The sequence below is a fragment of the Mixophyes fleayi genome, chromosome 2, assembly GCF_038048845.1.
Source record: "Mixophyes fleayi isolate aMixFle1 chromosome 2, aMixFle1.hap1, whole genome shotgun sequence".
Classification (NCBI taxonomy): domain Eukaryota; kingdom Metazoa; phylum Chordata; class Amphibia; order Anura; family Limnodynastidae; genus Mixophyes; species Mixophyes fleayi.
Genome location: NC_134403.1, coordinates 30812310 through 30837749, shown reverse-complemented (window position 1 = coordinate 30837749; position 25440 = coordinate 30812310). Strand labels below are relative to the sequence as shown.

Sequence of the window (25440 nt, the reverse complement as noted above, 5' to 3'; positions counted from 1 at the left end):
AATCCCGATGCCTCGCCTGACGCTAGAAGCCGGCAGGTCTGCCAAGCCGCATTCATAAGTAGTCAACCTTGGGCATCTTCTCATTGCCCCATCTCTGCCTAACACGCACTTATGAGATCACGGTACACGTCATATCTTAGATCTGTGCAACAATGTATCGGTGAGTAACGAGCTGTCTTCATGATGGTTGGATGTCTTCGCTCTAGAGTCATTATAAATTTTTTTTGGGGGGGAGGAGGCAGCAATATCGCAAATAAATTGTTGCACTGATCTCCGTAATGACCTCCCCAAGTGTGTATCAGGTGCTCTTTACTTATCCACGTAGTTAAAGCAGATCCACAGATACAACAAACACATGGACATTTTGTTTAAATAAGTATTTATTTATTTTTTTACAAAAAGGCTTTCATTATAAAAAATATATTTCAAAGAGGTTGGGGGAAGACAAGGGGCGTGTGCACAATAATAAGTAAAAGCCCAAAGCCACCAATGCTACGTAAGCTTTAAACAGAAGCAAACACTGGTCACCATAGCACAGCGAGCTCTAAATTTCCCCCTCGGCTACAGGCGGCAGAATATGATTGCATATCACAATAAGGAATATTTGCATCAACACTTTGCAAGAGACACGTTGCATATATCTAACATACTTTCTGATTTAACTCACAAGCTCTTTGAAGAGACAAACTGAAATAGAGTATGATGGCACCAAAGAAACCCTTGCACAGTCTGAAGGTTCTGTCCTTTGTTTGTTAAGTCCAGTGTGTAGGTGGTGCTGTGTGTTGTGGCCGTTTATGAAAGTGAGGATACTGTGTTATACTGGGTGAACGTCACTAAACAACGGGAAGGGTCAGGCAGAGGTTTTTTTAACTACTTTGTATGGGAATAATATGCAATAAGGAAATTTAACCTGGGAATTGTCACTGACCTGACAGCTCCCTTTTGAGTCAATGCTTGGGTCCAACAGCTAAAGTGTAAGGGCCTGAGTCATAAGGAGAGTAAAGCATAAAAATGGAGTAAGTTTGCACCTGAGCAAAACCATGTTGCATTGGAGGGGGAGGTAAATTTAAAATCTGGGGATGTTGGGATACGGCATGTTCTAGATTAACTTTAAATTTCAGTGTAAAAATAAAGCTATCAAGTATTTGTGTGCTAGATGATAAAACAGCCAGTATTTAACTTATGTGCAAAATAATAAACTCATTTTCACCCCTTGCATTGTAACATGGTTTGTCCCAGAGAACATTTTACTCAATTTTTTTTGCCTTACTTTCCTTAAAGACTCAGGCCCTAAGCCTCCAATGAGTAAGGCTCTCCCTACCCGTGTTTTCAGATCTGCATTTATTTTGTCTACCTGGTTTGTCCCCATTTTATATATGCCCTGTTTTTCCCCACTGTCTAGTGCTGAGGAGCACTGTGGCACCTTACAAATCAAAGATAATTAATAATAACACCTTACATCCTGAGCAGAAAGCAGTATCCTACTTTGATGATTCCCAACAAGGGTGAAACAGTCCTTAGATACAGATTCTGCTCCATAACGGGTCAAACTCGATCAAGTGTGTCGGTCATTACTGAGGAGGATCACCATATAAATTAATAATTCCTGCCACTCTTTTTTCCTGTACTGAATGAGAAAACGTTTTACCGTAACTTTTATCAAAGGGTTCTTAAATGAAACTAGACCTCTATTGCAAGATTCATATGTCTGTTTCACATGTCAAGGGTGATACTTTCAAGTGGCAAAACTAATTATGGTACCCAGGTACGGATCAGTAAATAGTCTTATGTTTAGTTCTGTAAATACCTAAAGACGTATGATTATTTGAATTGCAGAGTTCAAAATGGTTGAGCTAAATAATACACAGTATCCTACAAAACACACAAAGAAAGTTTAAATGATTGTATATAACAGTCAAAGGCTGTCTTGGAACCTTATATACATAAGAACGTACAATTACTGTCAACTAACACATGTATTCAAGTCTGACTGTACGAAAAAGAGCTGCCCCATCTGATAAATAGCAGTTTTGTTCACAAAAGAACACTAGCCTGGTAGGATAAGACAATAAGGAACAACAACAAAGAAAACTTGTTAATCAATCACGTGACTTTGGCGTATTTACTGTTGCTCAGCAACATGCAGACTCTACCTATATAGGTGCCCTCCTGTTTTCTTACAACCATGTTTCACTGCACCGATAATTCACTGGAAGATAATAATGCTTCTAAAGCAAGCACGGCCCTGCAAACTAAATAAAACTTAATTTAAATGTACATACAAGTTTTATTTATACATAAGAGACGCTGGTAGATAGTGCCATAGCCTGTTCGGGCTGAGAAAAGTAGAGCACGTTCTATTTTTCGACGTTCCTCTTCTGTCATCTGATTGGCTACAGTGCCTTGTGTGCGGAGCAATCTCCATGTGAGTATCCGACCCTTACTCATTCAACAGTCTGACAATGGACCGGAGGAGATTAAAGAGCTGCTTGTGTGCATGCACATAGCCTTAGGCAGTGCCGTAACTATACATTTTGGTGCCCTGGGCGAGACAGGGCACTGGCGCCCCCCATCTAAGGAGGGGGGTTGGGGGGGGGGGGTAGGAGGACAGAAAGAGAGAGAGATTTTAACTTACCAGAGTTTGATGCTTCAGCCATTAAGTTCCACCGTGGAACGCATGTGCGTTCCACTGACAGGAAGTTCGGCACTTGGAACGCACATGCGTTCCATGGTGGAACTTAATGGCTGAAGCATCAAACTCTGGTAAGTTAAAAGCTCTCTCTCTCTTCAGCCCTTAAGCGGAACTTAAGGGTTGAAGGCAGGTAGCGGCCGGCTGCTGCGCCCCCCTTGGCTTTGAGCCCTGGGCGACGGCACCGCCCGCACCACCCTCGTTACGGCACTGGCCTTAGGCCAGTTACCCACTGGTCTCAGTGTTTGGTATTAAGATTTGGCGTTCTCTCGAGGACTCCATGATGTTTTTAAAGGCGTTAAATGCATGCGGGTAGAACAACGCAACACGAGCAAATGTTGTGATGCTTGATCAATGGTTTGTAATGTCATACACGTTCAGTAAAACCTTTGTAATTAACACCATTGGGGGTGAGGCCTTAAGGTCACTCTGTTAAATGGAATCTGTGCTCAGGAAGGGTAATTAATGCCAAGTTGGTTAAAAGAGTTGTATATTGTATTCCTTCCTGTAATAGATAACTCAGAAAAAAAAGCAACCTTCTAGAGTGTTTCTATGAAAGAGGTGGCATTTTGTCAGTCAGGTACCCATCCTATTTGTAGGACACAAGCGTCTGTACTTCACATAGAAGATGTCACCTAGTTATACAACCTGTATATAAAACACAGTATTCAATTCACCCCACACAAGAGATACTGACACTTTACAAAATCACACCCCATGGAAATCTTCTTTAAGATCACTCTTCAATGAGAACCAAATAGAATTTCGAGGTACGTTATTAACATTCTTAATAATGTAGAATAACAATGTTTGATGTATAGCGTGTAAACGGCCGTCCTTTTAAACTTAAGTTTAATAAGAGTAAAATATAATTCTCACTCGTGAAAATGGGTATTTTACTGCTGGTCTTATGTTCTCTTCAAGCAAAGCCCAAATTCTTCAATGGGAACAAAATGGCAATGATAATATATTGCTTTAAAGTGGACCTCTCACCGTTATATAACTTTATCACCCAGTACATGCTGCGATACTGAACAGTCTGATCGGAAATAAAACATACAGGAGAGCTTACACAAATCTTTTTTCCAGCCTCTTTTACATGCTGCAGAGGAAGGCGCTATCTCTGATGTATTTACATAATCAATACATAACTATGCATGATATCAACAGAGATCACCTACCCCTTAATGACTATAAATGGCACCTCCAAGAAGCATTGTTGCCAAATCAATATAAATCTTCCTATATATAATGTATTCTATGTAAACTGTGAACTGTACTGCTTCTCTCTGACCTTTCTATGCTGCATGTCAATATGAGAGAAATCCCTGCTGCATGTCAGCATGACAGGAATCCCTGCTACAAGTCAGTATGACAGGAACCCCTGCTGCAGATCAGTATGACAGGAATCCCTGCTGCAGGTCAGAATCACAAGAGTCCCTGCTGCAGGTCAGCATAACAGGAATCCCTGCTGTAGGTCACTATGACAGAAATCTCTTCTGTAGGTCACAATGACAGGAATACCTGCTGTATGTCAGTATGACAGGAATCCCTGCTGCATATCAGTATGACAGGAATCCCTGCTGCATGTCAGTAAGTGGTGCCCCAAAGCAGAGCCGTAACGACGGCGGTGCGGGCGGTGCGACCGCCCCGGGCGCAAGCCCAAGTGGGCGCAGCCGCCCGATACCTGACTCCGTGCCCAGAGGAATCGCCGCTCTAATTCAGATCCCCTACAAGCAACAATCCATTCCCGGCAATGCAGTGGAACGCATGTGCGTTCCAACAACAGGAAGTTCGGCATTTGGAACGCAAATGCGTTCCAAATGCCGAACTTCCTGTTGTTGGAACGCATCACTGCCGGGAATGGATTGTTGCTTGTAGGGGATCTGAATTAGAGCGGCGATTCCTCTGGGCACGAAGGTAGGTATCGGGCGGCTGCGCCCACTTGGGCCAAGTATCCTGGCAGAGTGTCAGTTTGGACATGTTTTATATGCAGGTGTGATACCTGTTGATTATAATATGAAGAGACCCTAATGTCCTGCCATTTGTAGCAGCCACTTCTATTACTTTTTATATCTAAGCTTTGCCAGTGCAGCTCATACATACAGTACTCTTTATACCACCTTCTTTATAACATCGCTCTTGTTTACCATCAGGTTTATTCTCCACACAAAAGTACATTCAAATATATTATGTCCAGTATACACCAACTTTCTATACCAGCAGTTTTGTCTATATATTTAGTGGGAATTATATGGAGCACTTTATAATGTGTACTGTATGTAGTATTTGTAGGGTATGTACAAACATAAACATGAATATTTTGGTGAAGAACAAACTTGGAAAACCTCTACATCAAAGTCCTGCTCTCGCCCCTGATAGTATGTCTCCTTCCGTTATATTGACATCTGCTTGGGTTCATCATGAAAAGTGCCTATTTGTGTTTTGTGATTATTGTGTTTTTGATTATTTGCTAAAACATCCGGTTGTTACAGTGAGATATAAATTAAATGCTGCTTGATGTGAGCATGTCATCATTATTTGATACAACATAGACAGGAAATTTGTGCTTACAGCAAATTGCATTATATTATAATATATACAAATTCTTTCAGTAAAGTGCTAGCCACACCCATATTAAGTTGGCCACACCCACTTGTCAAATGCCACTCCCACTTAGATGGGGGGCGCCGGTGCCCAGTCTCGCCCAGGGCACCACAATGTCTAGTTACGGCACTGCCCCAAAGCCCCGTTGAACTGCACAGAGGAGTGCATACGCGCTTTTAAAATGCAGGGCTACAAGGGGTTAATTGTGCTCCTGGAGACTTGTGCCCAGGAGTGATGACAGGAGGATGAAGGCCCTGATTAGCTGGGGGAGTAACAGGAAGAGGATGTGCAGGAAAGAGGAGGAAGAGAGAAGCATGGTAGAAGGAACAAGGGGGCTGATGTGCAGCCGAGCAGAGAGAAGACTGAGCTGCTGCCGGAACTGGTGACATTGTTATAACTACAAAAGAAAGGAAAACCACACCAGGCAATCCATACACTTCCTCATTGGTGTACATATCTATCTGGCTACAATTAATTTACCTATACACCATGAGGGTAGGTGCACCCGATAATTGATTAGCTTGGGAACATAGGCAAAAAGAGAGAAAGAATGATCAATTGGGGCACTCAAATGGACATAGTATAATTGAATTCTAATTCTGTTAAATACTCCTTTAATAAAGGAGTATTTAACAGAATTAGAATTCAATTATTACATATACTATGTCCATTTGGGAACTGGTGACATTGCCAGCAAAGCGGACGGAGAACGGCTGGGGACACGCAGTGGGGCGTCAAAGACAGTCTCCACTAACTGCAGAACCCTCTCAAGGTAAAACCATAGCCTGCAGTGTACTGCACACACCCCAGTGTCAGAGGGAAGAGTGATGAGAGAATCTACCCAAAACTGCCATTGCATTCTTGTACAAGGAAGGATACTGTTCCCTTTGTGAGAGCTTTTCCCCCAGAGCATACCTTTACACGGGCTGCAGGGAACAATTAAGACTGTCGTTTCAGCTATATCCTATGTGTGGCTGATATCTGGACACTATCCCCTGTTGCAGAGCACATGTGCTAATAGAGATTCATTGACTGTTGAGAGAACAGCGCCATCTTGTGGCTGAACTGAGCAACAGCCCTGCTTTTTATTATAATACTTAACCCAGCCTACAGTTCAACAGCTCCCCTTTTCAGAGAAAGTATAGAGATTTAATCTGGACTGTTAACCCTTCTGGAAACCTCTGCAGGATATGGGAACACTACCAAATTCCTGTGCACAGGTCAGCCCAGGACTGAGTGGAAAATATGGTAACGTTACCGGGGATAATATTGGTGCACCAAATGTTTTAGAGGGATGTTAATATTATGTGATTTACCCGAGAGTTGATTTATTGATATTGAAGATGTGACATTTAGCGTTAGTGGTACCGCTGCGATTCAAGTTAACCCCGTAGTAGATGATAAGAGTGGGGCACCTGACCCAGAGGGAATAGCACGGTACCCCAAACACTTGAATTGGAAGTAGCCCTCTAAGTGGGCACGGTAGTGACCGTAAGAGTCTTGATTGGTTATTATCGATGGTTACTTGCACCATCACCAGTCAGATATCGTTAACTTGAGAGTAGTACCTGTGATTACCTGTGTGCCTTATTAGACAATGTGCATTGTAGATGTTATCTTCCTATATATAATGTATTCCATGTAAACTGTGAACTGTACTGCTTCTCTCTGACCTTTCTATGCTGCATGTCAATATGAGAGAAATCCCTGCTGCATGTCAGCATGACAGGAATCCCTGCTACAAGTCAGTATGACAGGAACCCCTGCTGCAGATCAGTATGACAGGAATCCCAGCTGCAGGTCAGAATCACAGGAATCCCAGCTGCAGGTCAGAATCACAGGAATCCCTGCTGCATGTCAGTAAGTGGTGCCCCAAAGCCCCGTTGAACTGCACAGAGGAGTGCATAAGCGCTTTTAAAATGTAAACCCTGCATACAGACATTATCGAAAAATAAACACAAGCAGCACAACATTTCCATGACAGACATAAATCCACTTTAGCTTGTAAGACAAGGGATGTAGCAGATAAGGATAGGTAAGGCAGGTAAGGATAGGTAAGGCAGGTAAGGATAGATAAGGCAGGTCAGGATAGGTAAGGATAGGTAAGGCAGATAAGGATAGATAAGGCAGATAAGGATAGGTAAGGCAGATAACGATAGGTAAGGATAGTTAAGGCAGGTAAGGATAGTAAAGGCAGGTAAGGATAGATAAGGCAGATAAGGATAGATAAGGCAGATAAGGATAGATAAGGCAGATAAGGATAGGTAAGGCAGGTAAGGATAGGTAAGGCAGGTAAGGATAGATAAGGCAGATAAGGATAGGTAAGGCAGGTAAGGATAGGTAAGGCAGGTAAGGATAGATAAGGCAGGTAAGGATAGATAAGGCAGATAAGGATAGGTAAGGCAGGTAAGGATAGATAAGGCAGGTAAGGATAGGTAAGGCAGGTAAGGATAGGTAAGGCAGGTAAGGATAGGTAAGGCAGGTCAGGATAGGTAAGGATAGGTAAGGCAGATAAGGATAGGTAAGGCAGGTAAGGATAGGTAAGGCAGATAAGGATAGGTAAAGCAGGTAAGGATAGATAAGGATAGGTAAGGATAGGTAAGGCAGATAAGGATAGGTAAAGCAGGTAAGGATAGGTAAGGCAGGTCAGGATAGGTAAGGCAGGTAAGGATAGGTAGGCGTCTGACAGACAAGGGACTGGCACAAATATTAAAGTGCTTTCTTTTGCCAAAACGGTGCAGACAGGAGGCAGATACAATGGACATATATAATACTATAATCTACAACAAGAGGTTTTGGGTAGGTTGACCACACGTTCACTTTACGGTGACAGAACGTATATTTAACTCTGAAACATTACTTCTAAATATAATATACTGCCAGGTAGAATGTGCTTGTCCACATTACCTCCATATTCTCAGTGTATTATTTGTAATGTATATATATGGTATCAAAGCATAATAATGGTGTATTTATAGTATTGTTCATGTGTTACACTAGGTTATCAGCCCCTCCTGTACTCATTGTCAGATCAGTGATGTCCGTATGTCCCTATGTTTTTCTACATGCACCAAGGACTCCATTCAGTTCAATGACTACAGCACGGCTCAGCACATCAGAAGTTGTATGGACTCCCGTCATTGAACAGCAAGTGTCTGTGTCCACCTCTGTTCACACGGGAAGCCCTGCTACATACATAATACATGTATGAATAGCACTTCAAACTTCCAACTTCTTTCTAAACTTTTGAGAATATGACCCCCAAGACACAGCCTATCTTCTTATGACCGAACACAATCTAACATCCAGTAGAATTTGTCTTCCGTACAGTTCATGGCAACAGAGCAAATGAAAATAATGGAAGTGCCCCCTCTAACTGCATACTGCACACCTCATTCACATATATGTCATTCCTTCCCCATCCATTAGACTATTGGACAAAGTTTGCTTAAACTAGATGCAAAATAATGTAGCTAGGGAGTCATTGAGCCCTAACACAAAGGCTTCTCCTCTTTCACATCTGCAAATGAAATTCCAAACCTGTTGGACTTCAACACGAGTTCCGATGTGACCATAGAAAGTTTCCCTGTGGGATCAATGATCCCGATAACTGCTCAATTTCCATCCAAATTATATTTCAAGTCACAGGGGTAGAATTATGAAACCTTCTAAAATGGAAAGGTGGAGGTGTGGCCCATAGAAACCAATCAGAATCTAGCTGTCATGTTCTAGAATTTACTAAGTAAATGATAGCTATATTCTGATTGGTTGCTATGGACAACACCTCCACTTTATATAATGTTTGATAAATCTACGCCAAAGTCATATTTTCCTATCAGCAACCTCATATTTATAGAACCATCTCCTCCAAAACACAGCTCACACCTGGTTTTACCATTTTAAAACATGTGTCTAATTGCAGTGTCTGGTAGTCAATTATGCAAATTAGATATAACGGTTAGCTTTCATTTTTTTTTACCTTCTTTTTTTTTAATCTTGTCATACAATTTAAATTAGGCGATTCTTTTTTCTTAAAAAAGTAAAATATATGCATATTCTGTCATAAATAACGTGACATCGTGTCACAAGTATTAGAAACGTGGAAATATTGCATTATGGCCGCAAACGTTAAGACTTACAGGTCATGGTCACTTATCGAAAACTTGAAATGTTTCTCTTGGTGATGGTCGTGGGTGGGAATATAAAATGCCATGCAAACTGTCTATACAGCGGAAACAAAAGAGTCATTCTGTGCTCATCTGCTGCCTGTCAGCAGCTATTCAATATACAACAACAAAGCAAATCTTACGGTTGTTCAGAATCATCAACATTGCAGAATCATCAACATTGTCTTCTCCAACTTAAACAGCAAAAATAATCTGGAGGAGTCGCCCATCTTGGCCTTTTAATTCTCTCCGTTGGAAAAGTCTTATATCTTCTTTAGCCAACATTTGTCTTCAGATGTGGTCTACAAGCCACGGGAAGGAGATTGTCCCAATATGCCTTTTAAATAAGTACTTCCATTGTGTTATCGGGCTCTGAAAGGTCAGACTTGTGTGTCGTGTTGCCAGCTCTACCTTTAGGTTCTAGAGTCTTGCCAAGGACGGGGGAATGGTCTGGAAGGCAAAGTAAACTAGTGATATATACAGGAACACCTGGCTCAATGAATCGGTAGTGCATGTCTCATATTGGAAACGTCCCAAGAAAATGAAGAAGACCATAGACCTACCTGACTTATCCTTGGTAGTGTGACGTAAAAGAGGGCTGCTTGACGGGGTAATATTTATCCGTCCCCGACCAGGCAACGAAGAGCAGTTTGGCCAGAAAAGATTGGCGCCCTTGTCTGTTTGGGTGCTGTTGTCCTTGCTCCCAGATTTGGCATGCGATGCTGTAACAGGTAGAGTTGCAGCCGATGGTGGTGGCAGTAAGAACGCGGGCGGTGGAAGCAGCAATGAAGAGGAAGGGCTCTCACGATTGTCTTTGCCCTGCGGTAGTCCTGGAAAGAATGCAAGACGGTAAACACTGGTGAAACGTTTAATGCACACGGTAGAACCTTAGGATGCATCTTACATCTCAACGGGTTTAAAAATCATGAGATCAGATTCAAAGGAAAAATTGATTCCATGATCCTGGCAAAGTTCATTGTCACACAATTAGAGCTGGTGGTAATGAGATTATCGGTGCTGATAACACCGACACCGACTTGAAAAGACAAAATATGTGACTTCACCGACATTAGAAAAATCCAGACCTACCTCTTTAATGACAAGAGAACTATCCAACTGTGTTCTCCAACATCCCAATCACCATTTTCAATGCGTTTTTACATCATTGAAAATGGCGACCGAGTTATTGCCACTTTTAAAGTGGAAATGCTGGCTGACATGTAAGGTAAGTGTTACGGTTAGGGTATTAGGTTTAGGAATCGGGTTAGGGATCGAGTTAGGGATTGTCAGCCGGTATTGCCGTTTTAAAACTTCTAATATGGCGGTCGCCATTTTAAATGATGTAAAAACGCAGTGCCGTTATTACTTCTGAACGGCATGTTGGAGAACAGGCCGACAGTTCTCTTGTCATTAAAGAGGTAAGCCTGGATTTTTTTTAATGTCGGTGAAGTCACGTTCGGCCATATTTTGTCTATCAAGTCGGTGTCGGTGTTATCAGCTCCGATGACAACCCAATTAGAACAACCCTGTCTATGTGAAGCCAAGTTCATCAGCCACTTCTCTCAGATATAAGGACACTACATATGTATATGATTTATGTGTCACAAGAGAATTACTGGAATGCCTTTGAGTTTAAAGGGCAAGACCATTTTCATGGTCCATCTGCTGTTACTTTATTATACAGCCAGTGTCTGTTGCACCAGACCAGATACATAATGTTGGATGACAACTCCACTGGAACGGTTCACTGACCATCCAATCAAGTGCCATCTACACTACACTCTCTGTCATAGTTTTCAAAGATTCTGCCAGTCATTAACCCTAAAGGACAGCGTTCATTGGCAGCAATATTATGACAATAGCGGAAAATTCAGGGGAGGAACTCGCAGACACAGGGTAACATGCTGAACTTCCTTACAAAGCACCTGTCCTACATCCTATATTGTCTATAACATATATATATATATATATATATATATATATATATAATGCACAGATAAGGCGGCCCCACCTATGCTCCCTTTGCGTGTTTTCTCCTCCTTCTTTTCCTTTGCAGCCTGATTGCTGGTCAGGGACGTCTGCCGTGAATGAGACCCGGGGGTGACAGCAGCCACAGCGGATATCGAGGGCACGGAGCAGGCAGGCCGTAAGCTGGAGCTGTCGTTCTTTCCCTGATCTTTCCGAGAACGTTGATGAAGGACCTTTATCATGGCGTCCTGCTCAATGATTTTAGCATGAAGATTTTTTATCCTGTGGGTACAAAGAGCTGTTTTTAAGGATTTTTTGCCAAGCAAATGAAATGCAGATTTCTCTCCATGGCACACAACATGCCACCTCCACCCTGTACCAGAGAGGTGTGATCATCTGCCCCAACATCACAACGTTGCCCTGATATGACTCCCTGAGCACTAATTGCAGCCAAGTCCTGAAGGTAGATTCAGGAGTGAGAGTATGTTTAGGAGTGAGAAGTATGGGGGACAAAATTATAGGAGAGAAGTTTGGGAGATGACATCTGGGAGGGAGGATTCTGGGGGATAACATCTGGGGGTGACATCTGGGAGGGAGGAGTCTGGGGGATGACATCTAGGGTTGAGAAGTCTGGGGGGTGACATCTGGGAGGGAGGAGTCTGGGGGATGACATCTGGGAGGGAGGATTCTGGGGGATAACATCTAGGAGGGAGGAGTCTGGTGGACGACATCTAGGGTGGAGAGGTCTGGGGGATGACATCTAGGGTGGAGAGGTCTGGGGGATTACATCTAGGGTGGAGAGGTCTGGGGGATGACATCTAGGGTGGAGAGGTCTGGGGGAAGACATCTAGGGTGGAGAAGTCTGAGGGATGACATCTAGGGTGGAGGAGTCTGGGGGATGACATCTAGGAGGGAGGAGTCAGGGGGATGACATCTAAGAGGGAGGAGTCAGGGGGATGACATCTAGGAGGGAGGAGTCTGGGGGATAACATCTAGGAGGGAGAAGTCTGGGGGGATGACATCTAGGACGGAGGAGTCTGGGAGATGACATCTAGGATGGAGGAGTCTGGGGGATGACTTCTAGAACGGAGAAGTCTGAGGGATGACATCTAGGGTGGAGGAGTCTGGGGGATGACATCTAGGAGGGAGGAATCTGGGGGATGACATCTAGGAGCGAGGAGGCTGGGGGATGACATCTAGGAGCGAGGAGCTAAAGCTAAGGCTGGCTTGAGGACTTAAGCCCATCCACAGCTCTTTAACAGAGCTCTATGGAACATAATTGACTTAGCTGTACTGAGAGCTTTAGGTGGCTCTGCAGTGTAATCATGTAAAGTGGTCCCCCCTTGTGTGCAGTACATAATATTTAATTAATGACACCACCACTAATAATTGAGTTGCCCTTCATGGCACATTGGACTATGCTGCACAGTTCATGTGTTTTGCATTCCCTGGAATTCTTTGAGAATGAATAGTTGAACTTAATGGACATATGTTTTTTTTCACCCTGAACAACCATATAACTCTGGATTGTTTTCGGATATAGTGCTCAGCCATGGTTAGAAGGTCTCCTCTTGCAGCTGAAATTGCTAAATTTGGCAACATTAAATAATTGAAACCTACGTGTGCTCCATGTCCTGGAACTTCCGATTAGCTTGTATGATCTCCTCTTCGTCATGCCACATGCAGACCTCTAATGTGTTATCATTGTGACTTCCATTCCTCGGGTGGGTCATGACTGTATCCCTATCAAGGACAACACAAAACACGTCACCACCTTGGCTATGTCTTTTACTAGCATGGCTGTCCGAGGTTTTATCATACAAGCTATTTAAATGCCACTCATTTGTAACACTTATGTCACACATATACCTTGACACTAGGTGATGCCCCCCAGATAATATACTGTGAGAGGTTGACAGGAGAGCTCTGGGAGAAGGTGAAATACATGTGCCAGACTATTAATGAGACTATTACGGAGATTAATACCCTAGGATCACCCTTTTACAGAAGGTAAAGGAATTACTCGATGAGAAGATAAACAATGGCAACTGTACTGAATGGTGAGCTCTGCAATCAGACTAACTAGTAGCATTATATAAACTAGGTAATGTTCTATAACAAGAATATTTTCATACGTGCACCTCTAATATTTACATTAGATAAATACAAAGAGTAATGATTTGCTATTACCCACAACAACCTGATTTTTAGTTTAGTGAAGTCAAACTTATGAATGCCAACATCTGATTGGCTGGCATGGGTCACATGATGGGCCTAAGTCATTAAGAAAAGACAAAAACAGGAGTAAATGCTTTCGGGGGCAAACAATGTTACAATGCAAGGGGTGCAAATTAGTTTATTATTTTGCACATAAGATAAATACTGGCTGTTTTTTCATCTAGCACACAAATACTTGATAGGTTTATTTTTACATGCCCTACCCCAAGTATAAATTTGTCTCCACATTTTATATTTACCTCCCCCCTCCAATGCAACATGGTTTTGCCCAAGTGCAAAGTTACTCATTTTTTATCCTTTGCTCTCCTTAATGACTCAGGCCCGATATGTGGTCCAATTGCACTATTTTATTAAGCAATTTCTACTAGTTCTTAATGACATTAGATTTTAAATGAAGATGTGGTCTTACGCCTGGGTCAGGGCGGTAGGAGCAGCCTCCATGGTGAAATGTCTCATTGCGCTCTCCTCTAAGTACTTCTGTTCCCATTTGGTGGTATCTGCTTCCAGAGCCAGAATAGTCTCCTCCTTCTTCCTCAGCAAGTCCATCAGCGCAGGGGCGCTGTACTCCGCGTTGTTGGACACCTGACAGTTCGTTTGACGCTGCATGAGGGCATGTGAAATAACTTTATTGATGTATGAACAGCAATGACATTCAGCAATAATCAGCTCCTGTATATACAACATTAACTGGGAAAAGAACATCCAAATCCTTGTTGCTATGGGACACTGAAGAACAATGCAATCAGAAGCATTTATATAGGCTTGTTACTGTCAATACAATAACAGTGAGTCTATCACCTACACACAGTGGTGGCGGCCATTTTCTAAGCTGAAACATTATTAAATAAGACTGCAGCTTATCAGTTCACTAATTGCCTCATGCCTCTATGGTGTCATAGGTTTCTAGTGAATTAATAGGCTGTATTTTCACGAATATTGGCTCAATTCACAAAATGGCTGCCTCCTAGGGCCATCTTAACAACATTATGGGCCCCCGGGCAAAGCAGTGCACCGGGGCCCCTAGATATAGATATAGAGATATAGATATATACAGATACAGATATAGATATATAGAGATAGAGATAGATAGATGTACTTGCTCAGTGACCCTTGAAGGTTTTTTTTGCAGGTTTTTTTCTTTTGCAGGATTATTTATTCTCATTAAGAGCCGTGCCTATGGGGCCCCCAGGCAGCTGCCCATCGTGCCCAATGGAAAAGATGGCCCTAAGTATTACAGTATGCATAACAGAGGAAGCACACAGGTAAGGATATAATTCTCAAAGAAAGATGGCTGCTGCCAGTGACTAGCTTTGAAGAAGGTAATGAAAAGATCACCACAACAGTTAACTTCTGCTTTAAACACACAGGACCTGATTCATCGTCCAACGTAATTCCATTTGCTTGGCGTATCTTGTGTGAAATAGCTCTGCGCCAGAACGGGACTTACGTCAATGAACGTAACTGCACACTATTCATGACCGAACGCAAATGACACTTACGGCTGCCTACGACTTCAATGTCGGACGTAGGCAATGTACAGTAAGGGTGTACCGAGGGTGTGCGAATGCAGATGTGGAAGATTCAAGGGCATCTTAAGTCATACTTGCCAACTTTCTCTCGTTGGCTTCAGGAAGATCCCGGGGGAGGTGCGGGGGCGGGGCTTGACGACTTGCGATATATGCAGACCGTTCTATCTGTCTACATACGGCAAGTAACGTATAGCCAGAGGGCACTTATACCCAGATTCAAATTGAACTCTTGAGATCCGCTTGGATTTGAATACAGGCGTAAGCGCGGGTTGTATTCCTGTCCGAAGATGAATTAGGTCACATGATCTAGATAACGCCTTATTTTATGGTTGAAGAACACCAATGATTTTTGTGTTAACAAAGTCCGAATTGAACGACTTAATATAGAGCTCACGCACAGAACTTATGTTCCCCGTTTATTTCTGCATTACTGAAGAGCGTGATTCAGGTCTCAGCTTAATTGAAAAGACCTTCAAAGCGAGTGCACAAATTATACTGTCACACTTAAGCTAATTAGCTGAATTTCTGACAAACTGAGAAGCAACATCGGCGTCTACGCAGATTAAAGAATGATTCCACATGACATCCATTCACTTGGTGAATCTACTGCCCCTAGTCCTCGTAGATCACATTGACGTAGGTGTCATCTATTTTGCCAATCTGACCAACACGGTCCAGGGGAAGGAAGCTGCACTCAGCATTGTATGTGCTTTTAGGCAGAACACTCCAGGGGGGTAAATGTATCATCCTCCGATTTCTGAAAGTCGCTGGAAATCGGCGACTTTGCCGTGAAAATTAAAAGCGGCGATAGCTTGTAAAGGCGAGCCATCAACGCTTTAATTTTTCACCGCAAAGTCGCCGACTTTTGGCTGTAGTCAATGTACAGTAAGGGCGTGCCAAGCTGGAGCACACGCAGAGGCTGACTCAAACTATGAGCATCTCTAAGGTACGTGTTTTTCAGCCGTATCTCTTGCTCCAGCCACAGGTCTAGTCTAGGCCCTGATCAGTAGTGACCACAGTCTTGTATGTTTGCTAGAACATGTGTCTGCAATCAGGAGCAAATGTAAAAATGTATTTTATGTACAGTAGACATTAATAACATCTTAATTAATATATTTCATGTGGGGGGGAAAAAATGGAAATAAAAAATCTTTATTTTTTTTAATGTTTTTAAAGTTTTATCGTTAATGACTATATCATTAACAGGTGACATTAATTAACAGGTTTTTTTTTTCCTGTGCGTTCTTTTGTGATTTTATATTCCACAGATGTATTGGACGTATCCTGCGGTGTCCTGTCTAGTAGAGCAGAGTGGACCTAGACCCGTTCTCATCAGCACATGCGCCGTGATAGCCGCTCCTTGCTGAATACGGATGCGCATAGACCCGATTTACGCGCGTTTAAAAAACCACCCAAAAAACGCCCATTGTGTTTGCTTTCTGTTCCTTAATGAATCAGGTCCTGACAGTTTAAGAAATGCCTCCAATATGTTAGTAGCCAAAACGTTTGACTAGCAGTGGGACTACAGTTTCTAGATGCACTCTATTAAATACAAATAATAATAATACTGCTAATAGTAAGTTTAAAGTGTACTTGTACTACTTAAATGGCCGACATATTGTAATTTTACTTGGTGTCAAATATTTCTACAAACCCTGAGAAATCCCTAAGTCAGTGACTCTCATCCTGGATGATGCTGCACCAGCCAGGTTACACTTGGCACGAGAATTTGGGGAATAAGTCTTTGTGGTATATTTACTAAACTGTGGAACTGAAAAAGTTGAGATGTTGCCTATGGCAACCATTCAGATTCTCACTGTCATCTTGTAGAATGTACTAAATAAATGATTACTAGAATCTGATTGGTTGCTATAGGCAACATCTCCACTTTTTCAAACCCGCAGTTTAGTAAATCTAGCCCTTTGTTTTTTTGTTTTTAAAAGTTGAGGGATTTTATGTGAACTATATATTAATTGACTAGATTTAGTGACGTTTGCCTTGCCCTAACCTATACTGGCAGCACAGTGAGTGTTAAACCAAACTCTATTATACATGCCTGCTTCCATATAGGGCGTTCACACAGGGATTGGGCCCAATTTCCAGACATCTACAGATGTCTTTCATTTATCAGTCTGCCCACGTCCTTCTGCAACTCTTACTAAATACATTGTTCTATTTTCCCTGGTTTCTGTTTGTGCTTTTTAACCATGTATTTATAGCATCAGGCAGAGATGTTTATTCCCATAACCCCCGAGATATGACACAAACTGCCCTCTAAATGATATCCTATGCATAGCGAGGAGCAGAGCTGTGCCATATCCAAGGGTCATAGAAATAAACACCTCTGCCTGATGATATAAATACATGGCTGAAATGTACAAAACAACGCCTGTATTATAAGTCAAATGCACTTAGTGAAAGTTGTAAGTAGGAAGCCAATAAGTGTAAGTAATCTGAAGGCAAAAAAACCCCTATTCACCCGGGGACTACACACAGACTGCGGTTACCTGCTGCATCCGCAGGGACTCCAGCTCCCTCTCCAGTCTGGTACGCAGCCGCCGTTCCAGCTGTTCTCGCTTCTCGCCGGCGGCCTGCAGCTGCGTCAGAGCCTGCTGCAACTTCTCCACTTCCTCCACGTACACCTGCTTCTTCCGTAGCTGGGGGAGAAACGGACACGGGTGAGCGGACACTGTCACAATGCACAGATGGGAAGGAACAGGCTGTAAACTGACTTCTGTTACCTATATAAGACTAACACTGGTGTAACACAAACATGTACATATCCAATTTATCGATTTAACACATACTGAGCATCCTGGGTAAGAACTTCGGTTTAAGGTAACATACTGCAAACACAAAGACGTACACACGGATCACTGACTGTAAATGAAGATGTATAGAGTAAGAGCGTGGGGTCCCCCCGGATGCTCATTCAACCAGCCCTAGGCATAGCCAGCCGGGCTGGGGGCATTATAGCAGGGGCACCCGCAGCAGGCGTCACCCTGCTATGATGCCCCAGGCTGGTCAGCAGAGGGCTGGATCCCCTAGGGAGTTGGGGTGCATAAAAAAAATGTAGGCCCCCTCCCTAGGGGCTCCCAGCCCCGAGCTGACAGCACCAGGTCTCTTTCCACACCCCCGGGCGGTGGGTGTGGGGTAATAAATGGTTTATAACCTTAGTGCTGCCAGCCTAGTGCTGGATGGAGGAAAATCGGGGGTACAAACATGGCTGGGTCAGCCTGATTCTCCTCCATCCAGCCCTAGGCTTAGCCAGCCAGGGCTGGTGGCACAATAGCTGGGGATCTCCTGGTTAAAGGAGAATTGGGGGTTTCCACCCTGTTTGGGCAGCACTAGGGTTAATATGACTGGGGATGGCTGCACACTTTTTTAAATATTTATTTATAAGACAATTTACTGCTGACGGCTCCAGCATCTGTATAGCCGCTGGCCCCGCTGGCATTGTTGTTGATTTAATACAGAGACAAAGAATTGTATTAATAAGTGTCATACAAGCGGTTAATTGAGACGTGTATATTAAGAGCGTTATAAAATCATGATAGAAGTTGGTGACAGCAACGTGGCTTAGTGACATACTACCGCCCCTTTAACTGTAATAATTATTCATCTGGTCATTTTAATATTTTGCTTGAAGTCATTGTTATTAAAGTTAGTGATAAAAGGTCTTGAACATCTGGGATTATGTCTTATTGATTTTAATATATATCAATAAAGATTATTCTTTTATTATATTACAAGTAATCAGAGGGCCCCATCTATACACATATTTTCCTTCTTCTTTTCTATTGTCTATCGCTGATTCAACGTCAGCATTGTGACCGTCGGCATTTTCACTGTGAACAATCACAATGTCGGATTCAATCAGGGTTGGGCAAATTGAAATACCATTAGTTAGCCTGTCGGCATTTACATGTTGTCAGGATAAGTGCACTTCAAATTTGCTATAGGAAATGTAAAAACCAATAAAGTACTCATCTGACTGTGGAAAAATCCTTAGGTCACATTAGTTGAATCAAATTACACTTAGGGGTATATTTACTAAACTGCGGGTTTGAAAAAGTGGGGATGTTGCCTATAGCAACCAATCAGATTCTAGTTATCATTTATTTAGTACATTCTACAATATGACAGCTAGAATTAGATTGGTTGCTATAGGCAACAGCTCCACTTTTTCAAACCTGTAGTTTAGTAAATACACCCCTATAGTCTCTTAATTAAAACATCAATGAAACAAACAAGCTGAAAAAGAAATGAATGTGACTAATGGCGCAAAATCACATGTAGTTATACCATGTTTTCATATGCAATTAGTCGCATGTGATGTGTGCAGCACTAGCCTTAAAATGCATCTACAAGTAGTGACATTTACTAGACATTTACTAGTTTAGTTTTAAATACACCCTCTATGTCCTATGCCCATTTCCAGGACCAATAAGTGTACATGTATTCCCTTTGGGGAACCTCTGACTGTTCCAAACATTGATGAACTACAAGTGCCACAATGCCATTGAAAGGCTCTTTAAAATCTGTTCACAGTCTAAATTTAAATTAATCTTGGCAAAATACTAGCCGGTCAGCTACCAAACAATGGAGGCAGCCATTTTGTGGGCTGAACCAATATTCATCAGAATGCAGCCTATCGGTGCACTAGGAACACAGTGATGTCACTGGTTCTTGATTGGCTGCAGTTTCATGAATTTTGGTTCAGCCCACAAAATGGCTGCCTCCACTGTGGATAGGCAGGGAGTACACCTTGTTAAGAAGTAAGGCTCTCTGGTCAGAATGACCTACATGTTTTAATGAATATTATAATGAAATAACGTTTGCCCCAAGCTCACCTCTTCTTCTAGTTTGACTACTTTGGCCTGGGCATTGTTCAAAGCCTGGTCTAATATGTCAATGTGCCTCCTCTGATCTTCATTGGTTGTACGCAGCGCCGCCAGCTCCCGCTCCAGCCCCTCCATCTCCTTCAAGTGTTCTTTGTCTAGAAGGGGGATAAAATGAAGAATAGAACAGTTTCTATCAGGATCCCTTCACGGAATCTGGGCCTGGGGCCAGCTCACCTCTGGCACCAACCTAAGGAAAAAAAACAATAAACGCAGCAGATGTGGAGGTGACTACAGGGCCCCTGTGTTCTCCCTGACCGTCGTCTGGTGAACATCATCACTTAGCCAGACTCCTGCGTAGTTCCACGCAGCTTTGGGTGATGTTATTGAAAAGCTGTATCCAAGTTACACTCCTGCTGAAAACTCGACAGGGGTAAAGGAAGGAATGATTCAAAGGCTCTAGGAACTGAAACTGCGCTGACCTCTTACTCAGAGCTGCTTCTAAACACCTTTGACCTATGAGGATTCATACATAAGAAATACCTTTGTTTTAGCAGCTAAGAACAGATGAGAATGGAGTACCTGTAGAAAATTATTTGCAGGAAAGGATTTACTTTAAAGTACACCTGGGGGTAAATTGACCAAACTGCGGGTTTGAAAAAGTGTAAAATGCAAATGAGGCCTACAAACCGTGGAGGCAGCCATTTTGTGTGTGGAGATGTTGCCTATAGCAACCAATCAGATTCTAGCTGTCATTTTGTAGAATGTACTAAATAAATGATAGCTAGAATCTGATTGGTTGCTATAGGCAACATCTCCACACACAAAATGGCTGCCTCCACGGTGTGTAGGCCTCGTTTGCATTTCACACATGATATGCTTCACAATTTCTATCAATATTTATATACGTCAATGGGTAATTGGAACAAGGCAATAACTCTCTAGATAGGGTAATAAATTTCTAGCAATCTCCCACAGAAGGTGACAGAAACCACACAGCAGTATCCAGCATCTCAGCTTCATCTCCATATTCAAATGAACCCAACACGGGGAAAGTATTTTGGCCCAACATTAGAGAACAAGTCTTCTATTTCCTGAATTTGGCTTTGTCGAGTCTAATTACGCCCTGACATTTCATATTGTTTTCCAGTCTACTCTGTCCGGTCAACACTGTGAAATCTGAAGTAATTAACCGAGCTGGAGACGACTTCGTTGTGATCAGACTAAATTTCAGTCAAGGCGCTAATGAAAAAAACCCAAAAAAAACTGTTTGTGTTACAGACTAAAACGACTCTGAACAACATCAGTGAGGATCCATGCCGGCTCATCTGTTTTTAATTGTGGGGGGATGTCTGCTCCGAGTGGTTTCTACACAAAGTGTAAACGCACTTGACTTAAGCATCCAGCGCCAAATTCAGTAACAGACAAGGTTTGTATATTTTATATATCTGTGTATTCGTTACCAGGGAGTAAACATGCCCAGGGAATAGAGGTGTGTGGACGGAACGTTTGCAATGCTAAAAATGATGTTATAGAATTCGATAGAAGCTTTATTAGACATTGCAGAATAAAACAGACATTGGAAACGGAAGGGCCACTTGTCCCGATTGATGAATGCCCAGAGCTCTTCCAATCTGGTCACCCGCTCTTGGGCCAAATAATGGGATTGTTTGGGCACCTTACGTCTGTGCTGACTGGGACCCATCTTTCAGCGCGCAGGGAGTGTATTGTGAAAAAATAGAAGAACATTTTTCACGTTCCCACTCAATGTAATCTGCATCCCGAACGCCTGAGATAAATATCCGTGCGGATGTAATGGAAAGCTTACGGTTTCATAAACGTTCTGCTAGTATTCTATATAATTGCTAATATTCTATTTCACAAACCAACCTCTGCCATTTGGGTTAAGAAGACCATTATTGTGATGGATTATGGCTGTAATGGGCCCCTCATAGGAAAACACAGCATATCTGACTTGATTGCGAAAATGAAAATGTTTTTAATTCCTGCAAAATAAAAGACACACATTCCTAGCAGCAATATAAGAAAGCAGCACCTGGCTAAGGGCCATAGGCTGCACTCTCATGAAAATGTCTCTACTATGTGTAGGCCACAGGTGGACTGCAAAGGATTCCAGTGCCGAAAATCAACACCGCCCCGATATCAGCACCAGGGCTGCAAATATTTATTATCACTCTGTACTAAACTCTCTGCAAAAGTACACGTAGAACCAGGAAGGGGATAGCAGTGGAACTAAATCGTGGCCCAGGGATTAGTAGTACGGAGCTTAACAAAACCTCATAATTTGAAAACCATTGGTGCGGAGATCTCCCAACACTGCCCAGACGAAAAGGGGTGTGGTCAAGCAGCATTGGAGGTGTGGTCCCATCACATGGGAAGTACCACATACCCAAGCGGGCATGATATGCGCTTCAGAAGCCCTACTCAAGGTGAGTGGGTCCAAATATATCTACTGTCTAGGGGTAAAGGTGTGGACTGTAAGGATGGAGGGACAGTCCCCTCAACTCAGGACTATCCCGCTTAAATCAGTATAGTTGATATCTACTTTCTGTAAAGCCTGAAGAGAATTGGTCCCAGACTTTAAACACCAAAATATGAATCCATCAGTAGAGCTTAGTCACAGGCTGACCAGCATGTGCAATAAACAGAAAGTCTGTCCAAAACTGCCTTACAGAATACTCAGCCAGAGGTTACATGTGATAAAAGGTCCTTACTTTACATATAAATGCATGGGAGCAGCTGTCATTCGTAGCAGTGGACACTCCATTGGGAGTCAAAGTCTTCCACCAGCAAGCACGTTGGAAGTCACATGGATGGGTAAAGTATCTAGGTACAAACTAATGGAGGTCGGTGGATGGGTAACAGACATGGAACACCTATGGGGTGTATTACATCAGGAGAACATTCCTTACAACTCTGTGTCAGAAGAAACTGGGTGTCCAAGTCCGTAAGAGTGACTGTGTCCATACGCCACCAGCACTGGACATATATCCACCACTCTGCCCACTGGCCCTGATATCACAGTTTCCTATTTTATCAAGTAACCCAAACAAAATACAAAACTGCGGCCTGTGTATTTTCAGCTACTTGTAAAACACTCTAAATATGCAGCTGTGTCAAGATACGCTGCAAGATGGTTAATGATTCGGCAGTCATCATAATCAACTGGTAGAACAACGAGTATTATCTCCTAGTGAAATCGGGACGTCAATGAAAGAACTTAATGGTCTATGAGGGGTCAATGCGGTCCGACCAATCAGAACGATTTTCCCACACTCCAGCTTGTCAGACGCAAAATGCTCTCACACGTTGAAGAGCACTAACCTCTTTCATTCATTCACATTGCGGCTCCCCGAGGAGCTAGCACTCGTCGGTCTATCAGGGATTTTTATTCCTACTGGACTACTTCAGGACAGAAAAAAGAAGATGATTACTTATGGATTTCGGAAGATGTAATAAAAAGTCTCTATCAAAAGCTGACCTGAGGTGGGAACTTTTAAAGGGACGCCCTAAACTAAATTTACTGACAGCTGTATCCTACAAAGTTAGCCGTTTACGCCTATGCAGTTATTTTTATTAAGCCACCGATTCTGAACCTAGTCACAGCAATCAAGGACTGGAACTGCCTGATACAGGCGCTAGAGAAGATGGAGAAAAATACAATTGGAAATTCAACTGACATACAGTCGAGCTGCCCCAGTTCAAAGCTTAAAAAACATTTGACAATACTAATTGTTTCAAAATGATTTCAGTCATCAATTATGAGTCACACTATCCTCCTCCGCTCCCATTACTGGATGGTATCACGCAGTGTCTGTATTATAAAGAGACAGCTAAGTAGTCACATGACCCCTTCAGGGCCATGTGACCCAAACTCCTTTCATTATATACTCAGCCCACTGATTCAATTTGTTGTTCAGATAAAATAATTTCAGCTGAATAGGGCATTCTTCAACAGATCATGGGATTTCTGAGAAATGTGCATCATGTATTGTGAATGATATGAAGTATCTGAATGCAGTTGATGCTTTTGCAGAGCTGGTTGTTTTCTATGGCAGGTTACTCACACACAAACCCAATGTAACTGTGCTTCAAGGTCCCTGGCCGGAAAGTAGTGAGACTTTGCAAATCGACTTTGCAAAAATATGTCTTTTGAGAGCTGCAGACCTCCGGTTGAAGGTGGTAAATAAATGATGAACTGAATCTATATGTTAGCATTCAGCTGAATACTGGATTCGATCGCAGACATTTCTTCTGAATCCAAACACTAACTTGCATACTGAAATAAAACAGGCAGGCGGTAAGCGATAAACCATATGGTTTACCTTTAGTTCTAGAGAGCAAAAAGTGTGACCTGTGCACTAAAATCACAACAAAATTAGTTTTTGGACAATTTCTAGTATTGAGCTGAACCTTCACCTAACAATCCCTTAGGATTCCAATACGGAATTCTGTGTTTGGTGCGGTCTATTTACAACGGTCTTTAGAATCTTATAGAGTGTTATAGAATATCAACTACATTAAGCTAATAAATAAACTAACAATAAACAAACACTGACTCTTGACATTGGAGAACAACTTAGAAGTGAAGCTCTAAAACAGTGAGAGGCAACCTGATATACTACTGTAATAAGTTAAAACAATACACTTAATCAAAGACACACCTATCTGTAATAACATATCAGCAGGCATTTTGTACAAGTGTTACAAGATATAGCAAACAATAAAGCAGGCTGTAAGTCATACTTGCCAACTCTCCCGGAATGTTCGGGAGACTCCCGAAATTCCGGTCAGTCTCACGGACTCCCGGGAGAGCTGGCAAATCTCCCGCATCCCGCTACTGCCGTCCCAAAATTACACGATTCGCGGTGAACCGCATAATTTAGGACTCACCCCCGCGACAAACCGTCATTTCCGTCTCGGGGGCAAGGCCAGAATGAAGTGGTTGGCCGCGCCTCGCCCCCTCCCACCACGCCCCTCTCCCGTAAAGAACTTGCCCAAAGTAGGCAAGTATGCTGTAAGTCAAGGCTCAGAGCACCACATGCGGCCCAATAGTCGACTGTTGCCCATCGCTGATCTAAACCATACAAGTCACTGAACCTTAGCAAACTATAGGGTATCAATTGTCCAGTGGTTCCCAAACTTTTGCAGTTTGCGGCACCCTTAGAGTCTCCAAATTTTTTCAAGGCACCCCTCCAAAATAATTACTGAGCAGTCCTGTTTTAGAAGTAGTTGGGTCAAAAAATTGTAATAAATATTTAGGTCACGACAGAAATACTTATTTTGTTGTACGCAAAAATGCCCCCTCTGCATCCAGACACTCTGCCCCCTCTGCATCCAGACACTCTGCCCTCTCTCACACTGCCCCCAGACACACTGCC

The 25440-nt window shown here is 42.7% G+C and overlaps 1 protein-coding gene across 3 annotated transcripts in view; it reads right to left on the bottom strand.

Moving 5' to 3' along the window:
• Positions 1-362: 362 nt before the first annotated feature.
• The window catches only part of AMOTL1 (angiomotin like 1), a 132418-nt gene continuing 107340 nt past the window's right edge, over positions 363-25440 (bottom strand). For all 3 annotated transcript variants that reach the window (XM_075198748.1, XM_075198749.1, XM_075198750.1), the window contains 7 exons: positions 20051-20196; positions 17705-17854; positions 14078-14268; positions 13051-13173; positions 11474-11712; positions 10026-10292; positions 363-9912 (listed from right to left, as the gene is read on the bottom strand). In XM_075198748.1, the coding sequence (XP_075054849.1) occupies positions 9803-9912; positions 10026-10292; positions 11474-11712; positions 13051-13173; positions 14078-14268; positions 17705-17854; positions 20051-20196 (1226 nt within the window). In that variant the 3' untranslated portion in view covers positions 363-9802. The remainder of the gene's footprint in view (positions 9913-10025; positions 10293-11473; positions 11713-13050; positions 13174-14077; positions 14269-17704; positions 17855-20050; positions 20197-25440) is intronic.